The sequence below is a fragment of the Pipistrellus kuhlii genome, unplaced genomic scaffold (assembly GCF_014108245.1).
Source record: "Pipistrellus kuhlii isolate mPipKuh1 unplaced genomic scaffold, mPipKuh1.p scaffold_m20_p_23, whole genome shotgun sequence".
Classification (NCBI taxonomy): domain Eukaryota; kingdom Metazoa; phylum Chordata; class Mammalia; order Chiroptera; family Vespertilionidae; genus Pipistrellus; species Pipistrellus kuhlii.
Window position 1 is genome coordinate 10,123,142 of NW_023425522.1, and position 24,759 is coordinate 10,147,900.

A 24,759-nucleotide genomic window follows, 5' to 3' on the forward strand; every position below is an offset into this window, starting at 1 on the left:
GACAGTGAGAAGAGAGAATTCTTTCTGCTTGCTCACTGACTTATCCTCAGTGCCTCGTAGAGAGTGGACATCTGATAGACACTGAATGAACATGTCAGCCCTATCTGCTGTCCTGCCTAGCCCCCAACCTCTCCAAATGCTCTCTCCACACTCAACTCTGCAGTTTGATTTCAGCAAACTTCTAGCTAGCCACATCAGGGCTCTTCATTAGATCAGCTACATCAGGTTCATTAATCCTATGTCCCCACTCCCACCCAATTCTGCACTTCCCACCTCAGCCCCCTAACCAGGTCTCCTCATCTACTCTTCCACCCCAACATACGTGCACATACACAGAACACTTGGCAACTCTGAATATGTTTAATGAGAAGATCATGGGGGAGCCAGAAACTGGAATCACTGAGAAGGGGAGTGGGGGAAGAGGAAGGTTGCCAAGGCTTCCTAGAAGTTCAGCCCCTGGTTGTCCCCTTCAAATGGTAGAGTCATTGGCTGATGCTCTGTCGTGCAGCTGGTGGCGGAAGGAGAGTCGGGCTTTCCTGCTGAAGTAGGCACTAGACCCTAGGGAAGGCATCCCTCCCTCAGCCATGATGGGGGCTGTCACTGGGCTGGGATCTGGATCTGGAGGGGCAGCTGGATCCAGACCTAAACGAGAGATTGAAAGAAGAAGGGAATTGTGAGTCTGGGTCCTCCTTTACCCCCACACCACCAGCCTCTGAGGTGGAAGGCCAGGGAAGACCTCTGAGGGTCCTGGGTGAAGGAGAGAGGAGTCCTTAAGAGAGCAGGCCTGTGCAGTTGCAAAGGACCCCACACTCAGAAGGGCACCCATGCTGGGTGTACTGCTCTGCTCTCATCATCTTGAAATTCTTAATCATTTTTTAATATAGGGCCCCCCTTCTGCATTTTGCATAGGGCCCTGCAAAGTATCTAGCCAGCTCTGTGAAGTCAAAGACCCACCTCCCATCCAGGGAAACAAACTAGCCTTTTCCCTTCCCCGGGTTAAGCACTTCCCTTTCTCCCAGTGCCAGTTTATATCTTCCTAATGCCCCCCTTTTCCCTCAGTCTCCCCATACCTGCTCCTCTTTCCGTCCCTCGCTGTCTCCGGCACACACACCATGGGAAACACCCTGCCCCCTTGAGACCCATCTCAACAATGGAGGAGACCAGGGTGTTGGGAATGGCCAGGAGGGCCCCAGGAGAAGGGGTGTGGTTTCCAAGCCCCACTGTGGGCAAAACTACCACTTAGCCTCAGACCGCCTGGTGATTAGAGGCGCCAGGAGATAGAAGGGGGAGAAGAGGGTGGAAGGAAGGGGTGGAGGGATACCCCACTCAAAACACCTGTCCTTTTTGTGCCCTCTTAATTTGGGGGCTCTCTGGAACCAGCAGCAGGAGACTGAGACGGGTGGCATGGCAGAGACACGCAGAGGGGCTGGGGCACACAGGTGCAGTGAAAAGTCACTACAGCTATGCTGGACCTCTGGGTGCCAGCCTGTACACTGCTGGGGACTCATTTGTATTTTCAAGTGAGAATTCCCAAGATGTAAAAATTTAAAGAATAGTTCTTTAAAAAAAAAATTTTTTTTTAGAACAGGAAACTTGACCAGTCAGGGAAATATATTTTTTAAAAATATATATTTTATTGATTTTCCACAGAGAGGAGGGGAGAGAGAGAGAGAGCTAGAAACATCAATGAGAGAGAAACATTGACCAGCTGCCTCCTGCACACCTACCACCGGGGATGTGCCTGCAACCAATGTACATGCCCTTGACCGGAATTGAACCTGGGACCCTTCAGTCTGCAGATCAACGCTCTCTCCAAATGAGCCAAACCGGTTTCAGCCAGTCAGGAAACTATTATGTTCTCATTAAATGATACAGTAGCTCTTGTCCCCTTTTATGAAGATAATTAGTTGTAATTGATTAATTAGGCTGTGCCAGGTAGATCCTAGGGACTTGCACGTGTTATCTTATTTCTATTCTGTCAGTGTTCCTTTGAGGCAAGTGTTATTACTATCTGATGTAGAGGTGATGAATCGGGGCCGCTAAGAGACTAGGTAACGTGCCCAGGGCACACAGGCAGTTACCAGCAGGGCGGGAACTACCCCCACTCCCATCAGTCTGACTCCGGAGTCCACTCTGCTTGCCACCACACAGCCTCCCAAGCATGTCCCTGGCAGGCTTTGATGCCCTCAGGCAGGCAGGGAAGGTGCCCAGAGCCTGGGCTGGGAGCCTCAGGTCCACCTAGACAAGGATTCTAAATGCCCTTTAGTAAAGCTGCACTAGATTATTCCCTAAGGTGAGAAGGGTTGGGAGGCACTGCTGACTCTATTGCCTGACTTAGACAGAAATCTGTTTTTTGTTTTTAAATTAACTTTATTTATTGAAGTAAAAATTTACACATAATTTAATACATATCCCAGTGTACAGTTCTATGAGTTTTGACAAGTATATACACCCATGTAATCACACCAATCAAGATCCAGGACATTTGTATCCCAGAGTTCCCTTACATGTCTCTTCACAGTCAGTCTTTTCCCCACCCCTGCCACAGGCAACCACTGATCTGACTTCCAGCACTGCAGATTGGCTTGGCCTCTTTCAGAACTTTATATAAATGGCAGCATATAGTATTACTCTTTCGTGTCTGACTTCTCTCAGCATAATGGTTTTGAAATTCACTCATGTTTCATGCATTAACAGTTTATTTATTTTTTGTATCAGTGGCTTTATTAGGAGATGATTCACACATCATGAAATTCACCCTTTTTAACCTTTTGTCCAACATCTTAGCAAGGCTGCAGGGGTAGCAGCTGCTCTATGAGCTTCCCTAGGCTGCCAAAGAGGACAAGAAGAAGAAAAATGCCAGAAAGTCAGCCAAGAAAGACAAAGACCCAGTGAACAAATCTGGGGGCAAGGCCAAAAAGAAGTGACCCAAAGAGAAAGTTTGGGACAAGCTCAATAGCCTAGCTTCATTTGACAAAGCAACGTATGACAAACTCTGTAAGGAAGTTTCCAACAATAAGCTTATAACCTTGACGGTTGTCAGGACAGCCCTAGGAGCTCCTTAGGAAAGGACTTACTAAATTAGTTCCCAAGCACAGAGCTCAAGTCATGTAGAAACACGAAGGGTGGGGACGCCCCAGCTGCTGGTGAAGATGCATGAACAACAGGTCCCACCAGCTGTACATTTTGAAAAATAAAACTTTATTAAATTAAAAATCACCCTTTTGCCGAAACCGGTTTGGCTCAGTGGTAGAGCATTGGACTGGGGACTGAAAGGTCCTGGGTTTGATTCTGGTCAAGGGCATGAACCTTGGTTGCGGGCACATCCCCAGTAGGGGGTATGCAAGAGGCAGCTGATCGATGAGTCTCTCTCATTGATGTCTCTAACTCTCTATCTCTCTCCCTTCCTCTCTGTACAAAACCAAAAAATATATATATTTTATTGATTTATTTTATTGATTGAGCCAAACCGGTTTCGGCAATATAATATATATTTTTAAAAATCACCCTTTTAAAGTGTACAATCCAGTGGTTTTAGTGTAGTCACAACCAATTTTCATACCCTCAAAAGAAACTGTACTTATTAGCAGTCACTCCCCTATCCTACCCCCAGCTATGGGCAACCCACTTATCTACTTTCTATGGGTTTATTATTCTGGACATTTCATGCAAAAGAAATCACACAAAATGTGGTTCTTTTGTGTCTGGTTTACTTCACTTAGCATGTTTCAAGGTTCATCCATGTTGTAGCGTACCAGGACACCATTCTTTTTTATGGCTGGATAAAATCCTACTGTAGTTGATGGACATTTGGGTTGTTTCTAGTTTTGGGTTATTTGAGTAATACTACCATGTACATTCATATACAAGTTTTTGTGTGGACATGTTTTCAGTTCCCTTGGGTATATATCTAGGAGTGGCATTGCTAGGCCATATGATAACTCTATGCTTCACAGTTTGAGGAACTTTTCCAAGGTGACTGCACTATTTTATATTTTATTCTCTTTTATTGCTAAATAATATAGTCTATATACTACCAATTAATCAAAATAAAAATTGTGCTCTTTAAAAAGCACTATTATTTTATTTAAAATTTTTAGACTGATTAAAATATATATATATATATATTACTGATTTTTTACAGAGAGGAAGAGAGAGGGATAGAGAGTTAGAAACATCGATGAGAGTCATCGATCAGCTGCCTCTTGCACACCCTGCAAAAGGTGCGCGCAACCAAGGTATATGCCCTTGACCTGAATCAAACCTGGGATCTTTCAGTCTGCAGGCCCACGCTCTATCCACTGAGCCAAACCGGTTTCGGTTTTTTTTGTTTTGTTTTTTTTTTTTTTAGAGAGAGAGAGCAGAAGGGAGAAAAACATTGATTTATGCATTCATTGGTTGATTCCTGTATGTGCCCAGACTGTGGAATGGAACCAGCAACCTTAAAAGGCACCATTATTTTAAAAGGACAAGCCACATTCTGGGGGGAAATATTTGCAATACATAAATCTGATGGAGGATTTGTATCCGAATATATATCTAGAACTCCTACAATTAAATAATAAGGCAAATAACGTGGCTTTAAAAAGACTCAGTGAAGACTTAACACTTTACAAAATATCTACAAATGGCCAATACGCACATGAAATATGGTCAACATCATCAATCCTCAGAGAAATACAAATAAAACTACAGCCACGTATGACTTTACCTATTAGAATGGCTACCCCTGCAAAGATTGGCAGTACCAAACGCTGGCCGCGTGTGGAGCAACTGAAAATGTAAGATGAAACGACTGTTTTGGAGAACAGCTTGGCAGTATCCTACAAGGTTAAAGCACAGTTATTATATGACCCAGCAGCTCCACTCCTAGCTATTTACCCAAGAGAAAGGAAAACATGTATCTACACACACTTACACAGGCATGTTAGAGGACCTTTATTCACAACAGATAAAAAAACAAACAAACAAACAAACAAAAAACTATTGTAGAAACAACCCAAAATCTCCATCCAAAGAAGAGATCGAGAAATCTGCTTTAGGGTGTTTTGAACTAGTCTGTCCTTTAGAACCTGAACATGTTCCTGCCTCCTCCCACGCTGGAAGTTCCAGGACAGCAGCTCCCGCGACTGCCTGGTTCGGGGCGAGCGCTCGAGTGCTGCCGAATGAATGAACGAATGCAAGCTTGCGCACATTGATTTGTGGCCACCCTCCCTCGGACCTTTTATCATCCCTCCCATCTACAGACGCCCGGCCGGGAGGTATCCGGTGTGGCTCCCTGCCCGCCCGGGAAGGAACACCCGCAGGTCCCCACCGAGAGGCAGGCGCGTCTCCGTCGGGGCCGGAAAGCGCCCGGGGGCCGCGCCAAGGGGAGGTGCGGGGCGCGCCGCGCCCAGCGCCCACGGGGCGGCAGCAGGCACACCCGGACCGACGGCGCGGGACGGACGGACGGACAGGCCGGCGGACGGCGCCCGCCCGCCGCCCGGATCCCCGCGGAGCAGAGGAGGATCCCCTCCCCAACCCACCCCGCCCCCCGGCCCAGGGCGGGGCGCTGGACGGCAGGGGCGGGCCGGACCCGACGAGAATCGCGCGGAGGTGAGGCGGGGGCCGCCCTGCCCCCGAGGGCAGGCCCCGAGCACCGCGCGGCCCGGGGTGGCTGGGGTGTGGGCTCCCGCTCCGGATCAGCCCTGCTCCGTCTGCTCCAGACCCCGCGGCGGCGCTGGCTCGGGCTGCCCGGGTAAGGGGTCCGGGGAGGGCAGCGCGGAGGACCGGGGCCCAGGAAGTCGGGCGGGGTCCGGCTTGAGCCCGGGCTTCGGCGGAGCCTCCTGACTCAGCCGCACTCTCAGATTTTGGGGTTTCCCTGCCAGGCGGAGAGCGCGCGTAACTTCCTCTTCCCCGAAGGGATTCCCCTCTCCCAGCCGGGCTGGCCTAGCCCGAGTCTCCCCCCCCCCCCCCCCCCCCCCCCCCCGGCTCCCTGGCCCCTGCACTGCCCCTCTCCTTGGCCTCTGCTCTGCCCCTCTCCCTGGCCTCTGCTCTGCCCCTCTCCTTGGCCTCTGCTCTGCCCCTCTCCCTGGCCTCTGCTCTGCCCCTCTCCCTGGCTTCTGCCCTGCCCCAGTTCAGCGATTTGGGGCCTGATGGGTGTTGCTGGCTGCGCGCCCTGCGCACAGAACAGGAGGCGGGACCCAGGGGTTCTGGACGGAGGCCTGGGCTCGGGGATGGATGTTGGAGGCGGGTTGGAGGGGTTTTGCAGACGATGAGGCCACAGCCACAATCGGGCAGATTGGAGTTATGGGAAACGAGGCGGGCGGGTGGGTAAGAAGGAGGGGGTGGGGGGAGGGGGGAGAAGATCTGTGGGAAATGGTGAAGCTTGGGGTCTGAGGTTTCCCCCTATTCCTAGGATGGCGGCTAGCCCAGAGAGCCTCTTCCCTTCCGGGGGCGACCTGGACTCCAGCCAGTTGCAGATGGAGCCGGATGAGGTGGACACTCTGAGGGAGGGAGAGGACCCAGGTACACAGGGAGTATGGCGCTCAGGGAGAGGAGGGGGAGGGGGCTGAGACCCTCCCGGGGTCTACACGCTTCCACTTTCTCGCCTCCCAGCTGATCGGATGCACCCCTTTCTGGCCATCTATGACCTTCAGCCTCTGAAAATGCACCCCTTGGTGTTTGCCCCTGGGGTTCCTGTCACAGCCCACGTGGTGGGCACTGAAAGATATACCAGTGGATCCAAGGTAGCTGGGCTGGGACCAAAGGGTGCGGGGGAGGGAGGGCTAAGGGGCACCGGCCGGAGTTGGGGGTTGCAACCCAACCAGGGAATAGCCATTCAGTTCCTCACACCCCCAGGTGGGAACCTGCACTCTGTATTCCGTCCGCTTGACTCACGGAGACTTTACCTGGACGACCAAGAAGAAGTTTCGCCATTTCCAGGAGCTACATCGGGACCTCCTGAGACACAAAGTCTTGATGAGTCTGCTCCCCCTGGCTCGGTGAGGGAGGACCAGACTGCTTCCTGTGAAGGGCAGGCCCACGTCCCGGCCCCAATTCCCATCAGTCCTTCTGCCTAGTCTCACCTCCAGACCCCAACTTCTCCCTCAGGGACTTTTCTCCCCCAACTGGCCACTGAGCCTTCTCCCCTGACCCTGGTTACCAGGAAACCCTCCCTGCTCAGCTCTCTCTGTCCATGGTTCTTTGCCAGTATCTTAGCCGGGCTGGCTGCCCAAATGCCCTTGGCAGCCTCCTCCGTTTCTTTCTTTTTTTAAAATAAAAAATATTTTTGCCCTAGCCAGTTTGGCTCAGTGTATATAGAGTGTCAACCTGGGGACCGAAGGGTCCCGGGTTCAATTCCTATTGATGTTCTATTAAAAAAAAAAATTTCTTTTATTGATTTCAGAAAGGGAAAGGGAGAGAGATAGAAACATCAATGATGAGAGAGAATCATTGATTGGTTGCCTCCTGCACGCCCCCTACTGGGGATTGAGCCCACAATCTGGGCATGTGCCATCACCTCCTGGTTCATAGGTCATTGAGCCACACTGGCCGGAGGCTCTTCCGTTTCTTCCCTCCATTCTCAGCACAGGGGGCCTTCCTCCTGCCAGCCTCTAGGTCTCCTTCCTTTCACCAAGGCCCCATCGCTAGCGCTTCAGGAACCCGGCTGCTCAGCCTCCCAATGCTCACTTGACCCTCACTCCATCCCTTCCACAGCTTTGCTATTCCCTACCCTCCAGCCCGAGAGGCAGCCGACAGAGAGATGCCCTCTCTGCCCCGAGCAGGGCCTGAGGGCTCCGCCAGGCATGCGTCCAGCAAGCAGGTGCGACCACACGCCAGGCCCTCGGGGGAGGTGCAGGTGTGCAAATGGCTCTGGTCTCATCTGTCTCCGTTTCCCATTTCTGCTTCAGAAATACTTGGAGAATTATCTCAACCGCCTCCTGACCATGTCTTTCTACCGCAACTACCATGCCATGGTGAGGTTCAGGGGCTGGCTGCCTGGGTCTTCTTAGGAGGAGCAGGATAACCAGACCCCCAAGGGGCAGAGGATTGCGGTCAGTAGGGGCCTGAAAACTAGAGTCTGCCCTCTGAGCCTGTTGCTTCTGCAGACGGAGTTCCTGGAAGTCAGTCAGCTGTCCTTTATCCCAGAGCTCGGATGCAAAGGACTGTAAGTGTGTGACACCAGCCACCTGTAAAACGTCTGTGTCTGAATCCCTGCCTGAGAATGGGGGATGAGGTGAAGGGTGGGCTGGGGGTCTGGACTCCGCATCCAGCACCTCTTCCTGATTTTTCCCACAGGGAAGGGGTGATCCGGAAGCGCTCTGGTGGCCACCGCGTTCCTGGCTTTACCTGCTGTGGCCGAGACCAAGTCTGCTATCGCTGGTCCAAGAGGTGAAGCCTGGGGAGGGGCAGCTGGGCCTTGGGTCGGGATGAGGAAGGAGATCCCCAGGGCAGGGAGGCACAGACAGAGTCCTTCTGCTCCAGGTGGCTGGTGGTGAAGGACTCCTTCCTGCTATACATGTGCCTCGAGACAGGCACCATCTCATTTGTTCAGCTCTTCGACCCTGGCTTCGGCGTGCAGGTGGGGAAACGGAGCACGGAGACGCGGTATGGAGTCCGGATCGACACCTCCCACAGGTAAGACTCTCTGGTGTGGACAGACGCCTGATGGGTAAATAGCCAGCTTAGGGTCCCGAGGGGAGTTTTGTGGCATTGCCTTGCCCTGGAGCTGGCCTGGATTTGGACCAGGCAACTGTTCTAGCCAGATGCTTGGGATTGCTCTTAGCGTCTAGGCCCAGAGAAAGGGGCTGAGTGTAAGCTTACAGAAGGGACTCTTGATGTAAAAGAAATGCACTCCATTCATTCGTTCATTTATTCATTTGACAAACCCGAGTGCCTGGCATAATGCTAGGTGCCAGGAACCCAACGGTGAATAAGGCAGATATATGCCCTGTGCTTATGGAGTCGAGATTCAGGGACTAAGTAAGGGAGGAAGTGGGGAAACTAGGATAGCCAAAGTGGCCGGACCAGAGGTACAGAGGGTGAGGGTTGTGGCCCATCTCACTGTTCCTGTCCAGGTCCCTGATTCTCAAGTGTAGCAGCTACCGGCAGGCGCGGTGGTGGGGCCAGGAAATCACTGAGCTGGCCCAGGGCCCGGGCAGAGACTTCCTGCAGCTGCACCGCCATGAAAGCTTTGCTCCACCCCGGCCCGGAACTCTGGCACGGTGGTAAGACACTGATGCGCCTGCTGAGCTCCGTGCCTTCTGTGGCCTTCTGGACCCCCTTGGTGTCGAGTCCTTGGTTCTCTTTTATCTCCGTTAACCCCTTCTGACCTCAGTAGCCTCCCTCTTTGACTGCTTGAATCTGTCCAACCCCCTGACCTCTTTAAACACACTGATCTCTCTGATTCTCCTCTGATTTTTCTTTTCTTTTTTTAAATCCTCACCCGAGGATATTTTTCCATTGATTTTTTTTTAGAGAGAGTGGAAGAGAGAGGGAAAGGCAGAGAGAAATATTGATGTGAGAGAAACATATCGATTGGTTGCCTCCTGCACATACCCCCACGAGGGCCTGGGCTGGGGAGGATCCTGCAACCGAGAGGTACATGCCCTTGACTAGAATCGAACCTGAGACCCTTCAGTCCATAGGCCAATGCTCTATCCACTGAGCCAAACCGGCTAGGACTCCTCTGATATTTCTCGCCCTCAAACTTGGTCATTTCTTCTGATCCCTGGACAATCTGACCTCCTGTGATCTTGTAAACCCCTTTCACCACACTGCCCAGACTTTCTGTTCTCTATGATCTCCTCAAATCTCTCTGATTAATTCATTTTATTTATAAACTTTTCCTAAGCACTACTAAATGCCATGTCCAGTGCCAGGAATAAGAGTTGGGTGGGTGATTCAATCATGAAACAATGGGAGCTCACCATGCTGGTGGCAGATACAGGATAGGGGCACCGAGGAGCAGTCTGCCCCAGCGTGGGAATGCCATGGCTGTGCTTCCAGAAGGCAGTCACCCTGAGGTTTGCCTTAGCAAGATAAAGACAATGGAGAAGGGCTGTCCATGCAGGGAAGGTAGTAATAGCCTGGTGTGTTTGGGAACCACCGGTCTGACTGTTGGTGCAGAGTGAGGAGGAGTGGCCAGAGAAGAGTCTCGGAGCCGGCAGCCCCTGATCTGTCCCCGAATACTAAGCTGCGGAGGTTGACTCCTATGACAGGCAGGGGGACAGTCATGGAAGGAGTGTTGAGATTTGTTTTTAACATGAGAATAATAATAGCTAGTACTTAATGTAGCACTTACTATGTGCCAGGAACTGTTTTAAGTGTTTTATATGCATTAACTTACTGAATCTCCACAACGCTACAAGGCAGGTATAGTTATCTCCATTTTACAGATGAGAAAACCGAGGCAAGGAGAAGTTAGGTAACTGGCCTCAGGTCACACACCTTGAAAACACTGGAACCAGGATTCAAATGCAGGCAGATTGGGTTAAGACCTTGCTCTTAACCATCATACTAGAATGTTATTAAAAAAAATCAAACACGGCCGAAACTGGTTTGGCTCAGTAGATAGAGCGTCAGCCTGTGGACTGAAAGGTCCCAGGTTCGATCCCGGTCAAGGGCATGTATCTTGGTTGCGGGCACATCCCCACTGGGGAGTGTGCAAGAGGCAGCTGATCGATGATTCTCTCTCATCGATGTTTCTAACTCTCTATCCCTCTCTCTTCCTCTCTGTAAAAAATCAATAAAATATATATTTTTAAAAATCAAACATATTTCCCTAGCCAGTTTGGCTCAGTGGATAGAGCGTTGGCCATGAACTGAAGGGTCCCGGGTTCGATTATGGTCAAGGCCATGTACCTTGGTTCTCTCTCACATTGATGTTTCTCTCTCTCTGTCTCTTCCCCTCCCTTCCACTCTCTCTAAAAATCAGTGCAGCCCTAGCCAATTTGGCTCTGTGGATAGAGCACTGGATTGCAGACTGATGAGCCCCTGGTTCAATTCCAGTCAAGGGCACATGCCCAGGTTGTGGGCTGGGCATGCAGGAGACAGCTGATCAATGATTCTCTCCCATGATTGATGTTTCTGTCTCTGTCCCACTCCCTTCATCTCTCAAATCAATAAAATATATATTTTTTTAAAAGAAAAAAAAAATCAATGGGAAAAAATCTTCAGTGAGGATTTAAAAAAAAAATGATAAAAGTTGAACATGTTAACAGAAGTTTCCACTCATTGCATAATCCTTTATTCCCTTTTCCCCCCAGCCCTTACGTCTTCCCCATACAATCCCTTTTCTCACCTCAGAAGTAACCCTGGCAACAGTTTGACATTTATCCTCCCAGATTTTTTTCTGCATTATTTTCATATTCTTATTCATATATGTTACTTTTTGTTTTAATGTCAATGAGATCATGTACTCCCTTCTGTGATATTTTTTTTCATTTAATACATATATTAGAGATTAGGTGTTTAAGTTATTCCCCATTTTTTACTTTCTTTTTAAAATATGTTTTTATTGATTTCAGAGAACAGAAGGGAAAGAGAGATAGAAACATCAATGATGAGAGAGAGTGTCATTGATTATGCCCTTTACCAGGGATTCAGCCTGCAACCTAGGCATGTGCCTTGAAGGGGAATCGAACCGTGACCCCCCAGTTCATAGGTCAATGCTAAACCACTGAGCCACATTGGCCAGGCCCCATTTTTTTACATTTTTTCCCATTTTTCATTCTTTTTTTTTTTTTTTTAATATATTTTATTGATTTTTCACAGAGAGGAAGGGAGAGAGATAGAGAGCTAGAAACATCGATGAGAGAGAAACATCAACCAGCTGCCTCTTGCACACCCCCCACCGGGGATGTGCCCGCAACCAACGTACATGCCCTTAACCAGAATCGAACCTGGGACCTTTCAGACCTCAGACCAACGCTCTACCACTGAGCCAAACCGGTTTCGGCCCATTTTTCATTCTTGAGAGCTTGTTTGGAGGTTCTAGCAGGGGAGCGCAGCTACTCTTATACCCTTGACCAAAGACCGGTCCTCTCCTCTTGGGGGAAAGTCGTCCTCTTCTACCGAGCGCGCAGCTTCGGGAGGGACGCACATGGATCGGTGAGGGAGGAGGGGGACACCCGCCTAGCCAGCCAGATCAGCCGAATCAACCCTGGTGATCAATGGGGTGCAGATGTCGCAGCCAGATCGCCCTCACATCCCCATTTTTCATTCTTATAAGTAATGCCACAATGCATTTAATAGGATATATTCCTAGAAATGGAATTACTATGTGAATGTAATGGTTTTAATGGGTATACACATCTAACTATCTGATAGATACTGCCAAGTTGTCATCTGAAAAGTTTATAACCAATGTATCCGTAGTCTATAAGAATGCTCACTTCCTCATATGCTTACATTAAATGTTACCAGTGATTTTAATTTTTGCCAATCTAGTGAATTAAAAAATGTTATTTCACTTTCCATCAGGTTTTTTGTTTACTAGTGAAGTTGATTATCTTTCCTTATGATGATTGATCATTGTCATTTCCTCTGTGAACTGTTCTTATCCTTTTTCACTTTTCAGTTGGCTGATATCCTTTGTTGGAAGTCTTTATGTGTGATGTATTCATCTTCACAATCTTCAGTCATTTTCTTTAGTTTATTGTCTTTTCTAATTTTTTAATTTTATTTAGCTCATACTGGCAAATTCATCTCACTTTCATATGTCTGATACCATCTGACCTTTCTGATCATTATTGATCTTTGGCCCTGCTGTCACCTCTGACCCATGACTATCCTCTGGTCTTTACTCTCCAGAGCTTTCTGACTCCCCTGACCTCCTTGGCTTGGCCTCCCCCCAGGTTTGTGAATGGGGCAGGTTACTTTGCCGCTGTGGCAGATGCCATCCTGCGAGCTCGGGAGGAGATTTTCATCACAGACTGGTGGTACGTGTGGGGAAAGCCCAAACAAGAAGGGGTGGGATAGGGCTTTTGTCAGATCAGTTATAGATCCCAGGAGGGAGTGGAGAGGGAGGAGTGGCTGGTTGTCTGGGGCTTAGCTTACCCTCCTCAACCTCTACCCTGAATCCTAGGTTGAGTCCTGAGATTTACCTGAAGCGTCCCGCCCATTCAGATGACTGGAGACTGGACGTTATGCTCAAGAAGAAGGCGGTGAGGAGGGTGGTCAGGCTGGAGGGGAGGGGTGGTGGGGTGGGTTAGAAGGGGCAGAAGCATGAAGGAACATAGGAATCCAAGGCTTCAAGGGGAGGAAACATGCCTGTCTTGGCTTGGTGTCCGGCAAACATCACCGTCTCTTCTCCCTAAGAAGAGCTGACGCCTCCCTCTTTATGCTCCTCCTCTACCTGGTAGAGACTGCCCTCCCGGTGCCCATTGCACTCTATGTGTTACCTGGGGGTGTACATGACTATCTCCCATTGGACCGACTGATATCACTAGTTCCAGTACAAGGCACAGTGTCTACCATGTTGGAGGCACCCATAGATGTTGATGGACAGGAGGAAAGTTATGTGGACGATGGAGAGTGGGTGGGCAGAGAGAAAGGTAAATGATGGAAAGGGAGATGGAAGGATAAGCATTTGGAAAGGTGGATCAATAGGAAGGCGGGTGAGCAGTTGGATGGATGATAGTCCGTAGATAAGGGGATGAACAAATGATTGGGAGGATGGACGGATAGTGATAGATAGGTGGGTAGATATATAGATGGATGAGTCAGTGAGTGCATTGCTTAACCATTGCTAAGTGCTTTGCAAGCATCAAAGCAGGGTAAGTGGCAGAGCATTGAGGATCTCCAGGCTGGGTGTGGGGGGGGACAGTCAGGAATCCTGAGCCAGGGGGAAGGGCTTGGGAAGGTGGAAAGGTGCCATTCCGAGAGAGGCATTAGGATACGATACCCTTTGCACCACCAGGAAGAGGGTGTCCGTGTGTCCGTACTACTGTTTAAGGAAGTGGAGCTGGCCTTGAGCATCAACAGTGGTTATAGCAAGAGGGCTCTGATGCTGCTGCACCCCAACATAAAGGTGACTCACACCTCAGGGACCCTTCCCACATACAGTCCTCCTCACCGTCCTTCCCATCCTCTCAACCCTCCCTTTCCTGAAGCATCATGTCCTTCTCTTTCCACTGCCCTCCCAGCATGACCTCTTGTCTCTCTCTCACCTGAGCCCACCCTCATGAGCTCCTCCATATTTACTCCAGGTGATGCGACACCCCGACCACGTGACCCTGTGGGCCCATCATGAGAAGCTACTGGTGGTGGACCAAGTTGTGGCCTTCCTGGGAGGGCTGGATCTCGCCTATGGCCGCTGGGATGACCTGCACTACCGACTGACTGACCTTGGGGACTCCTCTGAGTCAGCTGCCCCTCAGGTAACCCCCCACGGTCTTCCTGAACACCTCCAAACTCACCTAGCCTGACTCTATACCCTTTCCCCGCTTCAACCTTCCCCCTCATTTCCACTAACCACTCCCCCACCCCTACCCCACCCCAATTCCTCGAGGAAGTGCAGCTGAAGGGGAGGGCTGGGAAGTCAGACGGTCTGTTTCATTCTTACCCTGTGTCTCTGTCTCTGTCTCAGACTCTTTCAGTGCTCCTCTCTTCTCTTGGGCCCTGGCTCTGTGTGGCCCCATGACCTCTCCTTGCCCATGGCTTGGGTGTGTTCCCCTCACAGCCTCCCATCCCGTGCTCAGACTCGACAGCCACCCCCGATTTCTCTCACAACCAACTCTTCTGGCTGGGCAAGGACTACAGCAACCTTATCACTAAGGACTGGGTACAGCTGGACCGGCCTTTTGAAGGTGAGGGTCCCCTCCCCCCAAAATCCCTGAGAGCTTGGAGCGGGGGCGAAAGTCTGGGCCGTGACTGAGAATGGGATGGGCTGGGTCAAGGAAAACGGCAGCCTTTCCTCTGGTCAGCTGCTCCTCCTCCCTGCCGCCGGTGTCCCCAAGAAGCCATCCCTGACCTCTCTTCTGGGATCCCCAGATTTCATTGACAGGACGACCACAGCCCGGATGCCGTGGCGGGACGTTGGAGTGGTTGTCCATGGCCCACCCGCCCGAGACCTGGCCCGGCACTTCATCCAGCGTTGGAACTTCACCAAGGTGCTCCCTCCCTCCTGGCGATGCTGGAGGTTGGGAGGGAGCCAGGGGCAGCTCGCCGCCTCCCGCTGACTCTGCCATCCCTCTCCCTCAGACTACCAAGGCCAAGTACAAGACACCCATGTACCCCTACCTGCTGCCCAAGTCCACCAGCACCGCACACCAGCTCCCCTTCACACTCCCGGGGGGGCAGTGCGCCACTGTGCAGGTGAGGCTGGACTGACTTCAACCTGCCCCACCCCCCTCCCTTCAGCCCACTCTCCTTGACCCGAGCGCCCTCCAGAGTCCGCCCCTCCTGGGCTCAGGCACCACGTCACATTTGCCATTCCCCCAGGTCTTGCGGTCAGTGGACCGCTGGTCAGCGGGGACTTTGGAGAACTCCATCCTCAATGCCTACCTGCACACCATCAGGGAAAGCCAGCACTTCCTCTACATTGAGGTCTGACTGGGGGTGGGGTTGTGAGGGGAGGGTGGAGGGGATGTCCTGGGAGAAAGACTTAGGATGTCAGCGGATCGGTGTTGTGGGCCTGCCCAGGTAGCTGGGCCGGGAGGAAAACGGGAGCCTAGGGCTGAGGCCTGGAGCCTGGAGGTGGGGATGGCAGCCCGGAGCTGAGGGCAGGGCAGGGGCTTTGCTGCTGATGACTCTTTGGTCCCTGCCCCAGAATCAGTTCTTCATTAGCTGCTCAGATGGACGGACGGTTCTGAACAAGGTGGGCGATGAGATTGTGGACAGAATCCTGAAGGCCCACAAGTAAGGTGGACTGGCAGGTGGCGGGAATTGAGGGCGTGGTTTAAGCCCAACTGGAGGGGTGGGGCTTTGGGGAGAAGTCACACCTCTGACTCTCCCCCCTTCCCAGGCAAGGGCAATGCTTCCGAGTCTACGTGCTGCTGCCCCTGCTTCCCGGCTTTGAGGGTGACATCTCCACAGGTGGTGGCAACTCCATCCAAGCCATCCTGCACTTCACTTACAGGTGCCCTTCTAGGCATGGCCCCTTGAACCCTGCCCTTCCCGATTCTCTCCTGACCCCTTCCCACTGGACTTTTGAGGTCTTCTTATCTCCGGAGATCCCCATCCCCTCCTCCAGCCTTCATTCCTCTCATCCACTCTTTTCCCTCAGGACCCTGTGTCGTGGGGAATATTCAATCCTACATCGCCTCAAAGCAGCCAGTGAGTTCTGGGGGCTGGAGGTTCAAGCCCTGGACCCCTTGGGAGTGGGAGGGGGGGCCTGGAGATCCAGGTGGAGGAAGGAGCCTATAATTCCTGTGTGCTTCCGAGGCTACTGCCCTGAGACCACAGATGGTCTTTCCCAGAGGGAGAAGTGTATAGACTGGGCTCTGACGTGAGGGGGTGTGTGGGCCAGGGCTCCATGTGCACATGGAGGGCACCTGGCATCTCACCCCCCTTCCCCGATCTCTCCTTCTTTCAGTGGGGACCGCATGGCGGGACTATATATCTATCTGTGGGCTCCGCACGCACGGAGAGCTGGGTGGGCACCCGGTCTCTGAGCTCATCTATATCCACAGCAAGATGCTCATCGCTGACGACCGCACGGTTATCATCGGTCAGTGCTGGATCCGAGTCCCTGGCAGCAAGAGCGGGGGGAGGGGGAGCAGGACCCAGCCAGGGCACCGGGGCGAAGGGAAGTGGCTGCGGCTGAGGCCCAATTGGGAGTCGAGGCCAAGGAAGGCGTGTTGCCCACAGGCATGTGCTCTGGTGGAGCTGATGGGGTGAAGGGGGTCACCCCGGGCTCAGACAGACACAGTGTGTCCCGCCCTCACCCCAGGCTCTGCGAACATCAATGACCGGAGCCTGCTGGGAAAGCGGGACAGTGAGCTGGCCGTGCTGATCGAGGACACGGAGATGGAGCCCTCCCTCATGGGTGGTGTGGAGTACCAGGCGGGCAGGTTTGCCCTGAGCTTGCGGAAGCACTGCTTCAGGTAGAGCCTGGGTGGGCTCTACAGGGTGTGGCAGGAGGGGGAGGAGGACCTACCCTTTGAGGAGGTGGGAGGATTGCTTAGACGTACTACTGGGTTTCCCAATGGGCCGTAATCAAGTTTGGGGTACCAGCAAAGTAGGGGCACAAAAGAGAGAGAGAGAGAGAGAGAGAGAGAGAGAGAGAGAGAGAGAGAGAGAGAGAGAGAAAACTTTAAAACTAATTTGTTATGTTTTTCAAAACATCTTGGTCCCCAAAGTAGAGACACATGAAGGCTCATTGATGCTATTTTACCCTTTAGCATTGCATCCACTTTGAAGGACCTGGGTAGGCGCAGCATAACTTTCCTGGTATTCAGGCTCTCTGAGGACCTTAATCTGGTCCCTGAGGATCTTAATCTTAAACCCCTTTCTCCCGTAGCGTGGTTCTCGGGGCAGATGCCCGGCCAGACTTGGATCTCCGAGACCCTATCTGTGACGACTTCTTCCAGTTGTGGCAAGACACAGCTGAGAACAATGCCAATATCTATGAGCAGGTGGGAGCTTCGGGGAGTGGATGGGGGGGCGGGGGGATATAGAGGGGGTGGGGAGGATTCATGGATTATCCTGTTCAGACTGGGATGGAGAGCCATACTCAGAAGGTGCATGGGACTCTGGGGGCATATCATGGGATTCGGTGGCTCAGGGTTGGTATGGGGGTGGGGGCTTCCAGCTTAGTTGGGCTTGGGCTCTTGGCCAAGTCTCTCCAAACCTCATTGGTTTCTCTGCCCCCCACTTCCCCCCAGATCTTCCGCTGCCTGCCATCCAACGCCACGCGTTCACTGCGGACCCTCCGGGAGTACGTGGCCGTGGAGCCCCTCGCCGTGGTCAGCCCTCCCTTGGCCCGGTCTGAGCTCACCCAGGTCCAGGGCCATCTGGTCCACTTTCCCCTCAAGTTCCTGGAGGATGAGTCTTTGTTGCCCCCACTGAGTAGCAAGGAAGGTGTGATGCCCCTAGAAGTGTGGACATAGCTGGGGTTCCAGCTGGAAGAGGTTGGAAGAGGTCACCAGCTCCACCAGGCCTGGCTCCCTGCCCCTGAGGACTGAGGGCAGTGCCCGCTGAGACCTGCGGGAGGCAGCATCTCTGAAGGGGATGGGAGAATGCACAGAGGACCCTTTCTTGAGAATGAGCCAAAGAGGGCATTCCCTGCCCTGGGCTCTGGAGGCAGGAGAGGGTCCCAGAAAAGTTCCCCTTCCCTCCCGCTGCCGATTCGAACCACTGCTACAGAGGAGAAGCGAAACTCCTGCCAGGATTCCCGGGGCTAGCCTTCCCATCTGTCCCTCCCTCTGCCCCAGGGCCTCTCCCGGCCCATTGCTGCCAAGGGGGAGAGAAGGATGAAACCACTCCTGGCTTCAGCCCCCACAGTGGGGAGGGGTGGGAATTGCACACCCACTCCCTCCAACCTCCTGCTGCCAGACACTAACTTTGTATCAGTTCAATAAGCGTTTCTTAAATAAAAGCCTAGGAAAAACTCGTGCCTCTTCCTCAGTCGGAGGGAGCACTTGTCTCAGTGCCTACACACAGCCCTGGGTTCTTCCCCTCGCCACCCCACTCCTTCCTGCTGTCTCCGTTTCCATTGCGCTTGTCTGTGGCTTTCGGAGCTCGGTTTCCAGGTGCTGGGAGAAGGTCACGCTGCTGTCTCGGTAGGAGGAAAGCAGGGCACCTGGAGAACAGGGGAGCTGGTGTTGCAGTTGCAGTGAGGGAGGGGCACAGAGAAGGCCTGGAGGAGGCCTGACAGCACAGGGAGAGGCTCAGGGAAGCCCTTTCCCAAGTGGTGAAGGGCATAGGCTTTAGGTCAGGAAGAGCAGGGCTCAAATCCTGGATTGGCCACTTGTTAGTAAGGTGCCTTCTCAAGTCGCATCACTTCTGGGCCTCAGTGATGCCAACTGGGAAATGGGAACAATGCTTACATAACTGGCTTGCTGCAAAGATTCGGTCGTTGACTTCATTACTGAGCACTTGCTATTTCCCAGACACTGTTCTAGACTCACGGAAGTGAGCATGATAAAGCCCTCATCCTTATGGGGCACTTAGGCACGTATGTTCTGAAGCTTCACTGTCCAGTACAGTAGCCACGAGCCACTTCTTTTTCTGTTTATGTTTAAATTAATTAAAGTTAGAAATAATTAAACATTTAGGTTATCACTCGCACAAGCCACATTTCAAGAAGTGCTCTGTTGTTGCCAGTGGCTAGCATATTGGACAGTGCAGGTCCTCCCATCCTTGTACAAAGTCCTATTGGATGTCGCTGCTCCAGAGGAAGAGAGAAAATAAATGGTATAGTTGACAAGAGAGTATAGCACACAGATTGAGAAGGGTTATCTCCCAGGTGTGGAGAAAAGGGGACAATGGGTATGCAGAGAGCCCTCCAAGTGAATCAGTGACTTATTTTTTTAAAATATATTTTTAATGATTTCAGAGAGGAAGAGAGAGGGAGAGAGCCATAGATGCATCAATGATGAGAGAGAATCGTTAATTAGCTGCCTCCTACTGGTGATTGAGTGAAGCCTGGGCATGCGCCCTCATAGAGGAGAATCAAACCATGACCTAGTTCATAGGTTGATGCTCCACCACTGAGCCACACTGGCCAGGTAGTGACTTATTTCTTAATCTGAGTGGGGGGTGTATTAATTTTTATTATATATATATATATATATGAAATATTTTGCAATTAGAAAATAGTTGAGCAAATATCCTGGCTCTTGTGCTTCATTCCCCCCTCAAGCCCCACTCCACAGTCTCAGAATTGACCACAAGGGAGCAGAGTGAGGAGTGTGCTGTGGATAATGATGTGGCAAGAGGAAATGCTGTTGTCTGTTCCCATCTTTTCAATCCAGTCCTCCCTCTGAAGAAGGCATTTCCACACAGGAGACCCCCTCCCACATTTAGCGGTCCCCTGGCGCTAATTGATATTCTGCTAATTAGCCTCGTTGTCAGCACTAAGTGCCTCTTTCCCTGGGAGACCATTACCTCATTAGCGGTGTAGTGGGTGGAGACAGCAGCTGCCTGGGGCTGGGCCAGGGGCTGGGCACCGTGGCTTTCTGCTTCACGTTGCCTGTTGGTGTATCTTGCCACAACCCCCTACTTAATCCCCACCCCCGACCCCGCACATACCCCCCCTCTCACGTTTGTCCTGGAGGTTCTTGAATGGAGGCCACCACAGTGCAGGGAAAAGAGTAGTGAGCTTGGAATTGGAAGAGCTGGCACTAAGGAGACCAGCAATTTTCAACCTTTTTTTATCTCATGGCACACATAATTACTAAAATTCTGTGGCACACCAAAAAATACATTTTTGCTGATCTGACAAAAATAAGTATGTATTTTTTCTTTAAAAAATTTTTTTTAATTGTTTAAAGTATTACCTATGTCTCCTTTCCCCCCATTGACCTCTCCCCGGCCATTCCCACCCCCCAGCACATGCCCTCACCCCCTTTGTCTGTGTCCATGGGTTATGCTTCTATGTGTGCATACAAGTCTGATCTCTTACCCATGCCTTCCCTCTGAGGTTGGATGGTCTGTTTGATGCTTCTATGTCTCTGGATCTATTTTTGTTCATCAGTTTATGTTGTTCATTATATTCCACAAATGAGTGAGATCATGTGATATTTATCTTTCCCCAACTGGCTTATTTTACTTAGCATAATGCTCTTCAGGTCCATCCATGCTGCTGCAAATGGTAAGAGTTCCTTTTTTTTCTTTTTTCTTTTTTACAGCAGTGTAGTATTCCATTGTGTAGACATTCCACAGTTTTCTAATCCACTCATCTGCTGATGGCCACTTAGGCTGTTTCCAAATCTTAGCTATTGTAAAATTGTGCTGCTGTGAACACAGGAGTGCATATGTCCTTTCTGATTGGTGTTTCTGTTTCCTTGGACTATATTCCTAGAAGTGGGATTACTGGGTCAAATGGCAGTTCCACTTTTCATTTTTTGAGGAAACTCCATACTATTTCCTCCACAGTGGCTGCTCACTAGTCTGCACTCCCAACAGCAGTGCACAAGGGTCTTTTTTCTCCACATCCTCACCAAGGTATAATTTTTATTGTTCTATTGGCTGTCTTTTTTTTTTTTTTTTTTTTTTTAGGGTGGTGAAGACCTGGGGTGGGGTTGGGGGCAGGCTAGAAGAGGTCAGTGGGGGGAAAAAGGAATATCTGTAGTACTTTCAACAATAAAGATTAAAAAAAAAAAAAAGAGGTCAGTGATCCAGACTAAATAGTCAGGTGCTGCCTGTTTTAATTCTTGCAGCACACCAGTGTGCCAGGGCACACCAGTTGAAAATTGCTGCTCCGCCCTGGCCAGGAAGCTCATTTGGTTGGAGCATCATCCCCACACACCATGGTTGTGGGTTTCCTCCCCAGTTAGGGCACATACAGGAAGCAGCCGATGAGTGGATAGATATGTGGAACAACAAATTGATGTTTCTCTCTCTGTCTCCCTCAAAATTAATATTAAAAAATACAAAGAAAATTGTTGCTCTAGCCCTGGTGGAAGAAAATAAACTCAGCCTCCCAAGGTGGGTGGGAGACACCGAGGTCCACTGGGAATGTGTAAAAGGTTCATTTATCACCCAGGGATACTATAATTTGTCTTATTTTTAATACATTAACTTTAGTCATACCTGACCCAGGACTTTCTCCATTCACCTCATTGTCTCTAAGTTTGTTTTTTTTTAAAATATATTTTTATTGATTTCAGAGAGGAAGGGTGAGGGAGAGATAGAAACATCAATGATGAGACATAATCATTGAATGTGCCTCTTGCATGCCTCTTACTGGGGATTGAACCTGCAATCCAGGCATGTGCCTTTAACCAGAATTGAACCTGGGACCTTTCAGTCCACAGGTAGACTATCTATTCATTGAGCCAAACCAGCTAGGGCTCTCTTTACGTTTTTATTAAGGACACATTTCCTATGTATATACAGGAGTGGTCAAAAGTAGGTTAATAATAATATAATTAATTAATATAAGATTAAACTGTTTCACTTACAATTATAAACCTACTTTTGCCAACCCTGTATATCTAAAAGTAGGGAATGGGATAATGAACCCTCACATATCTGGGGATCCATATTCTGGCTTAGATAATTATCAGCACTGGACTAATTTTGTTTCCTTCTCTCCTTTCCTAACCCCCAGATTAATTGTCTCTTGAAGTTTAAATGGCCATTTATCCTATCCCTGTGATCTTAATTTGCTCATTCAACGATTCCATATCTCTTCATTAAACACTGCCTATGAATCAGACATTAGTAAGTTTATTGAAGACCTAGTATATGCCAAGCGTTTTACATACCATTTTATTTTATATTATCCACCCTGTTATTATCTCTATTTTACAGATGATAGAATTGAGCCTCAGAGATTTAATGACTTGTTCAAAGCACTAACTTTAAATTCTATGTTTGTTTTTTTTTCTATGACCCAATGGTCTTGACCTTGAATTACTATCTATCACTGTGCTTCCCAGACAACAGAGGGCTTCACTCAAACTTATGTATTCCTGAACCTCTAAATGTGGGTGCCAGGCCCTGTGCTGAACACAACTGACATAATTCCTCCTTTAAGATGATTCAACAGGCATTTACAATTCAAAGCATTAAATGTTACCATGGTTTTAAGCCAGGAAAAACTCAATCTTAGTCAAGGAAGGCTTCGTGGAAGAAGTTTAGGACAAACATGTAGCACAAAACAAAGGGCAGTGGGCATGGTTAGAAGGTTCCGGGCGGATGGGAGCAGTGCAAAGGCTGGAGCAGGGTCTGCTGAATTCTGTGGTTGTAGAATGTGTAGGGTTGAATGGTGGAATGATGAAAAACAAGGCAGGAGAAGCAGGCGGAATCTTGAAGGGTCTTTGATGCCAAACTTTAGATTTTACTCAGTAGACGGTGGGGGTGCTCAGCTGGTGTGGCTCAGTGGTTGAGCAGGAACCTATGAATCAGGAGATAATAGTTTGATTCCCAGTCAGGGTACATGCTGGGGTTGAGAGCTCCACCCCCATGTGGTGTGTGTATGTAGTGTGTGTGTGTGTGTGTGTGTGTGTGTGTGTGTGTGTGTGCAGGAAGCAGCCAACCACGATTTTCTTATCATTGATGTTTCTATCTCTCCTTTTCCCTTCCTCTCTCTGAAGTCAATAAAAAAATGTATTTTTTAAAAAAAGACTGTGGGGAGCCAGTTAAGGGTCTTAAATAGGAGAGTGACGCCAGATTTGAGTTTTAGAACAATCACTAAGGATTTGGAGAACTGATTTAAAAGGGTTGGACAGGGAGACCAAGTAGGAGCCTGATAAGAGTAACGGGAGGTAAGTAAGGTGTGTGGCTTGGACAAAGACAATGGCAAGGTAAATAGGAGGGCAGAGGAGCAAGTCTGGATGTGCACCTGAGAGTACTCAAGGGCTCAGAAAGGAGGGTGTTAGCCCCTTCCTAAGGGCTCCTCAGGATTCAAACTCTCCGAAACGGTGTTTACATTAAGGTGGGAATCTTTCAGAAATAGTATTGTTTTTGGAAGTGAACTGGAGGATCAGCCTTCTCCCTCAACATCACAGTGAAAGAAATGTCCAGAGAAGCAAAGCGACTTGCTCTAGGTCACACAGCATTTCAATGGCAGGACATGACTCCTTGCTCTTCTTTTAAAAATATATATATTTTATTGATTTTTTTTACAGAGAGGAAGGGAGAGAGATAGCTAGAAACGTTGATGAGAGAGGAACATCGACCAGCTGCCTCTTGCACACCCCCTACTGGGGATGTGCCCGCAACCAATGTACATGCCCCTGACCAGAATCGAACCTGGGACCCCTCAGTCCGCAGACCGACGCTCTACCACTGAGCCAAACCGGTTTCAGCGACTCCTTGCTCTTTACATGGAATTAACCCGGCCTCCAGTGAGGCTAGCAGCTTTGGAGGGAGCTCTGCCAGAACGACTGGACCTAAGGTGGGTGACCCGAGCAAGATGTGAAGGGATTGGACAGATTCTCCCTCCTCCTCTCTGCCTCTCCCTGCCACACTTTCCCCAACGTGTGGCTCCAGCGATCAGTCAAGGCATAATTGTGGAAACAGTTCCTTTGTGCCGAACAAGAGGTTCAGAAATTACAGTCTGCGGCAAGAGGGCCTATCTTGAGATCTGAGATCCCCTCCTCCCCAACCCTCTCCAGCTAGGGGAGGGGAGAGAGGGCATTCCTGAGGCACCTGGTCCCACCCCCCTGTGCTCCCCAACTCCCTTGTGGTTCCTCCAGTCAAGTTCTCACCGAGAGGCCCCTCCCTCTCAACAGAGGCTCCACTGTTGCCATGGCAATCGGGTGGGTGGACAGCCCATCCTACCTAGAGGCCACCCAACCCTCGCGTGGGGAGTTACCATAACAACCCTCTTAGTACTAGAGGGGGTTGTGTCCTTCCCGCTTCCTCTGCAGAGAGAGAGGTGGGCGGCCTGATTGGCAGCTGAGCACACGGAAGAGGAGGGGAAGGAGAAGGGGAAGGAAAGGCGTCCAAAGGAGAGCTAAGAAGAAAGTGGGGGAGAGAGAGAGGGCAAAAAAAACAAAACAAAACAGGGGAAGGGAAGGAAACACGCGTGCGCACGCGCGGCAGCCGAGGGTGCGCGGCCGCCCGGGCCGCCGCCCACTGCTTTCACGCCCGGCTCGCGCGGCCGCCCGGTCCTCACCGGCGCCTTCCGCCGCCTCCTCTGCGCGTGCGCGCAGGTGCCGG

General features: G+C 50.6%; 2 protein-coding genes and 1 pseudogene across 6 annotated transcripts; 2 read left to right on the forward strand and 1 right to left on the reverse strand.

The window, feature by feature from the left end:
* Positions 1–218: 218 nt before the first annotated feature.
* On the reverse strand, positions 219–1,596 carry CUNH17orf114 (chromosome unknown C17orf114 homolog). Its single transcript, XM_045586617.1, has 2 exons — positions 1,071–1,596; positions 219–642 (listed from the first exon to the last, which is right to left on the reverse strand). Exons 1-2 carry the CDS (start codon positions 1,141–1,143, stop codon positions 470–472), a joined length of 246 nt encoding a protein of 81 aa, XP_045442573.1. The 5' UTR covers positions 1,144–1,596; the 3' UTR covers positions 219–469.
* Positions 1,597–2,161: 565 nt separating this feature from the next.
* On the forward strand, positions 2,162–3,210 carry LOC118727047 (annotated as a pseudogene).
* Positions 3,211–5,462: 2,252 nt separating this feature from the next.
* On the forward strand, positions 5,463–18,535 carry PLD2 (phospholipase D2). Of its 5 annotated transcripts, none has more exons than XM_036452421.2 (25): positions 5,463–5,595; positions 6,398–6,507; positions 6,598–6,728; positions 6,841–6,983; positions 7,699–7,804; positions 7,893–7,958; positions 8,091–8,149; positions 8,281–8,373; positions 8,467–8,619; positions 9,060–9,209; positions 12,840–12,923; positions 13,070–13,148; positions 13,904–14,014; positions 14,193–14,363; positions 14,666–14,792; positions 14,977–15,095; positions 15,187–15,300; positions 15,427–15,531; positions 15,755–15,843; positions 15,950–16,063; positions 16,211–16,260; positions 16,520–16,654; positions 16,877–17,030; positions 17,447–17,561; positions 17,811–18,535. In XM_036452421.2, exons 2-25 carry the CDS (start codon positions 6,399–6,401, stop codon positions 18,033–18,035), a joined length of 2,802 nt encoding a protein of 933 aa, XP_036308314.1. In that variant the 5' UTR covers positions 5,463–5,595; position 6,398; the 3' UTR covers positions 18,036–18,535. The 5 variants fall into 5 exon arrangements, with proteins under 5 accessions (XP_036308314.1, XP_036308315.1, XP_045442572.1 ...); XM_036452422.2 differs by having other exon boundaries at positions 5,538–5,737; XM_045586616.1 differs by having other exon boundaries at positions 5,538–5,728.
* The last annotated feature ends 6,224 nt before the right edge of the window (positions 18,536–24,759 follow it).

Excerpts from the sequence above, each read along its gene's own strand:
- CUNH17orf114 (XM_045586617.1), bottom strand. The coding sequence starts at position 1,143 with ATGGGTCTCAAGGGGGCAGGGTGTTTCCCATGGTGTGTGTGCCGGAGA. Across the intron at positions 643-1,070 it reads AGGGACGGAAAGAGGAGCAG|GTCTGGATCCAGCTGCCCCT; the intron begins GTATGGGGAGAC and ends TCTCTCGTTTAG.
- PLD2 (XM_036452419.2), top strand. The coding sequence starts at position 6,289 with ATGGGAAACGAGGCGGGCGG. Across the intron at positions 8,150-8,280 it reads GAGCTCGGATGCAAAGGACT|GGAAGGGGTGATCCGGAAGC; the intron begins GTAAGTGTGTGA and ends TTTTTCCCACAG. Across the intron at positions 8,620-9,059 it reads CGGATCGACACCTCCCACAG|GTCCCTGATTCTCAAGTGTA; the intron begins GTAAGACTCTCT and ends GTTCCTGTCCAG.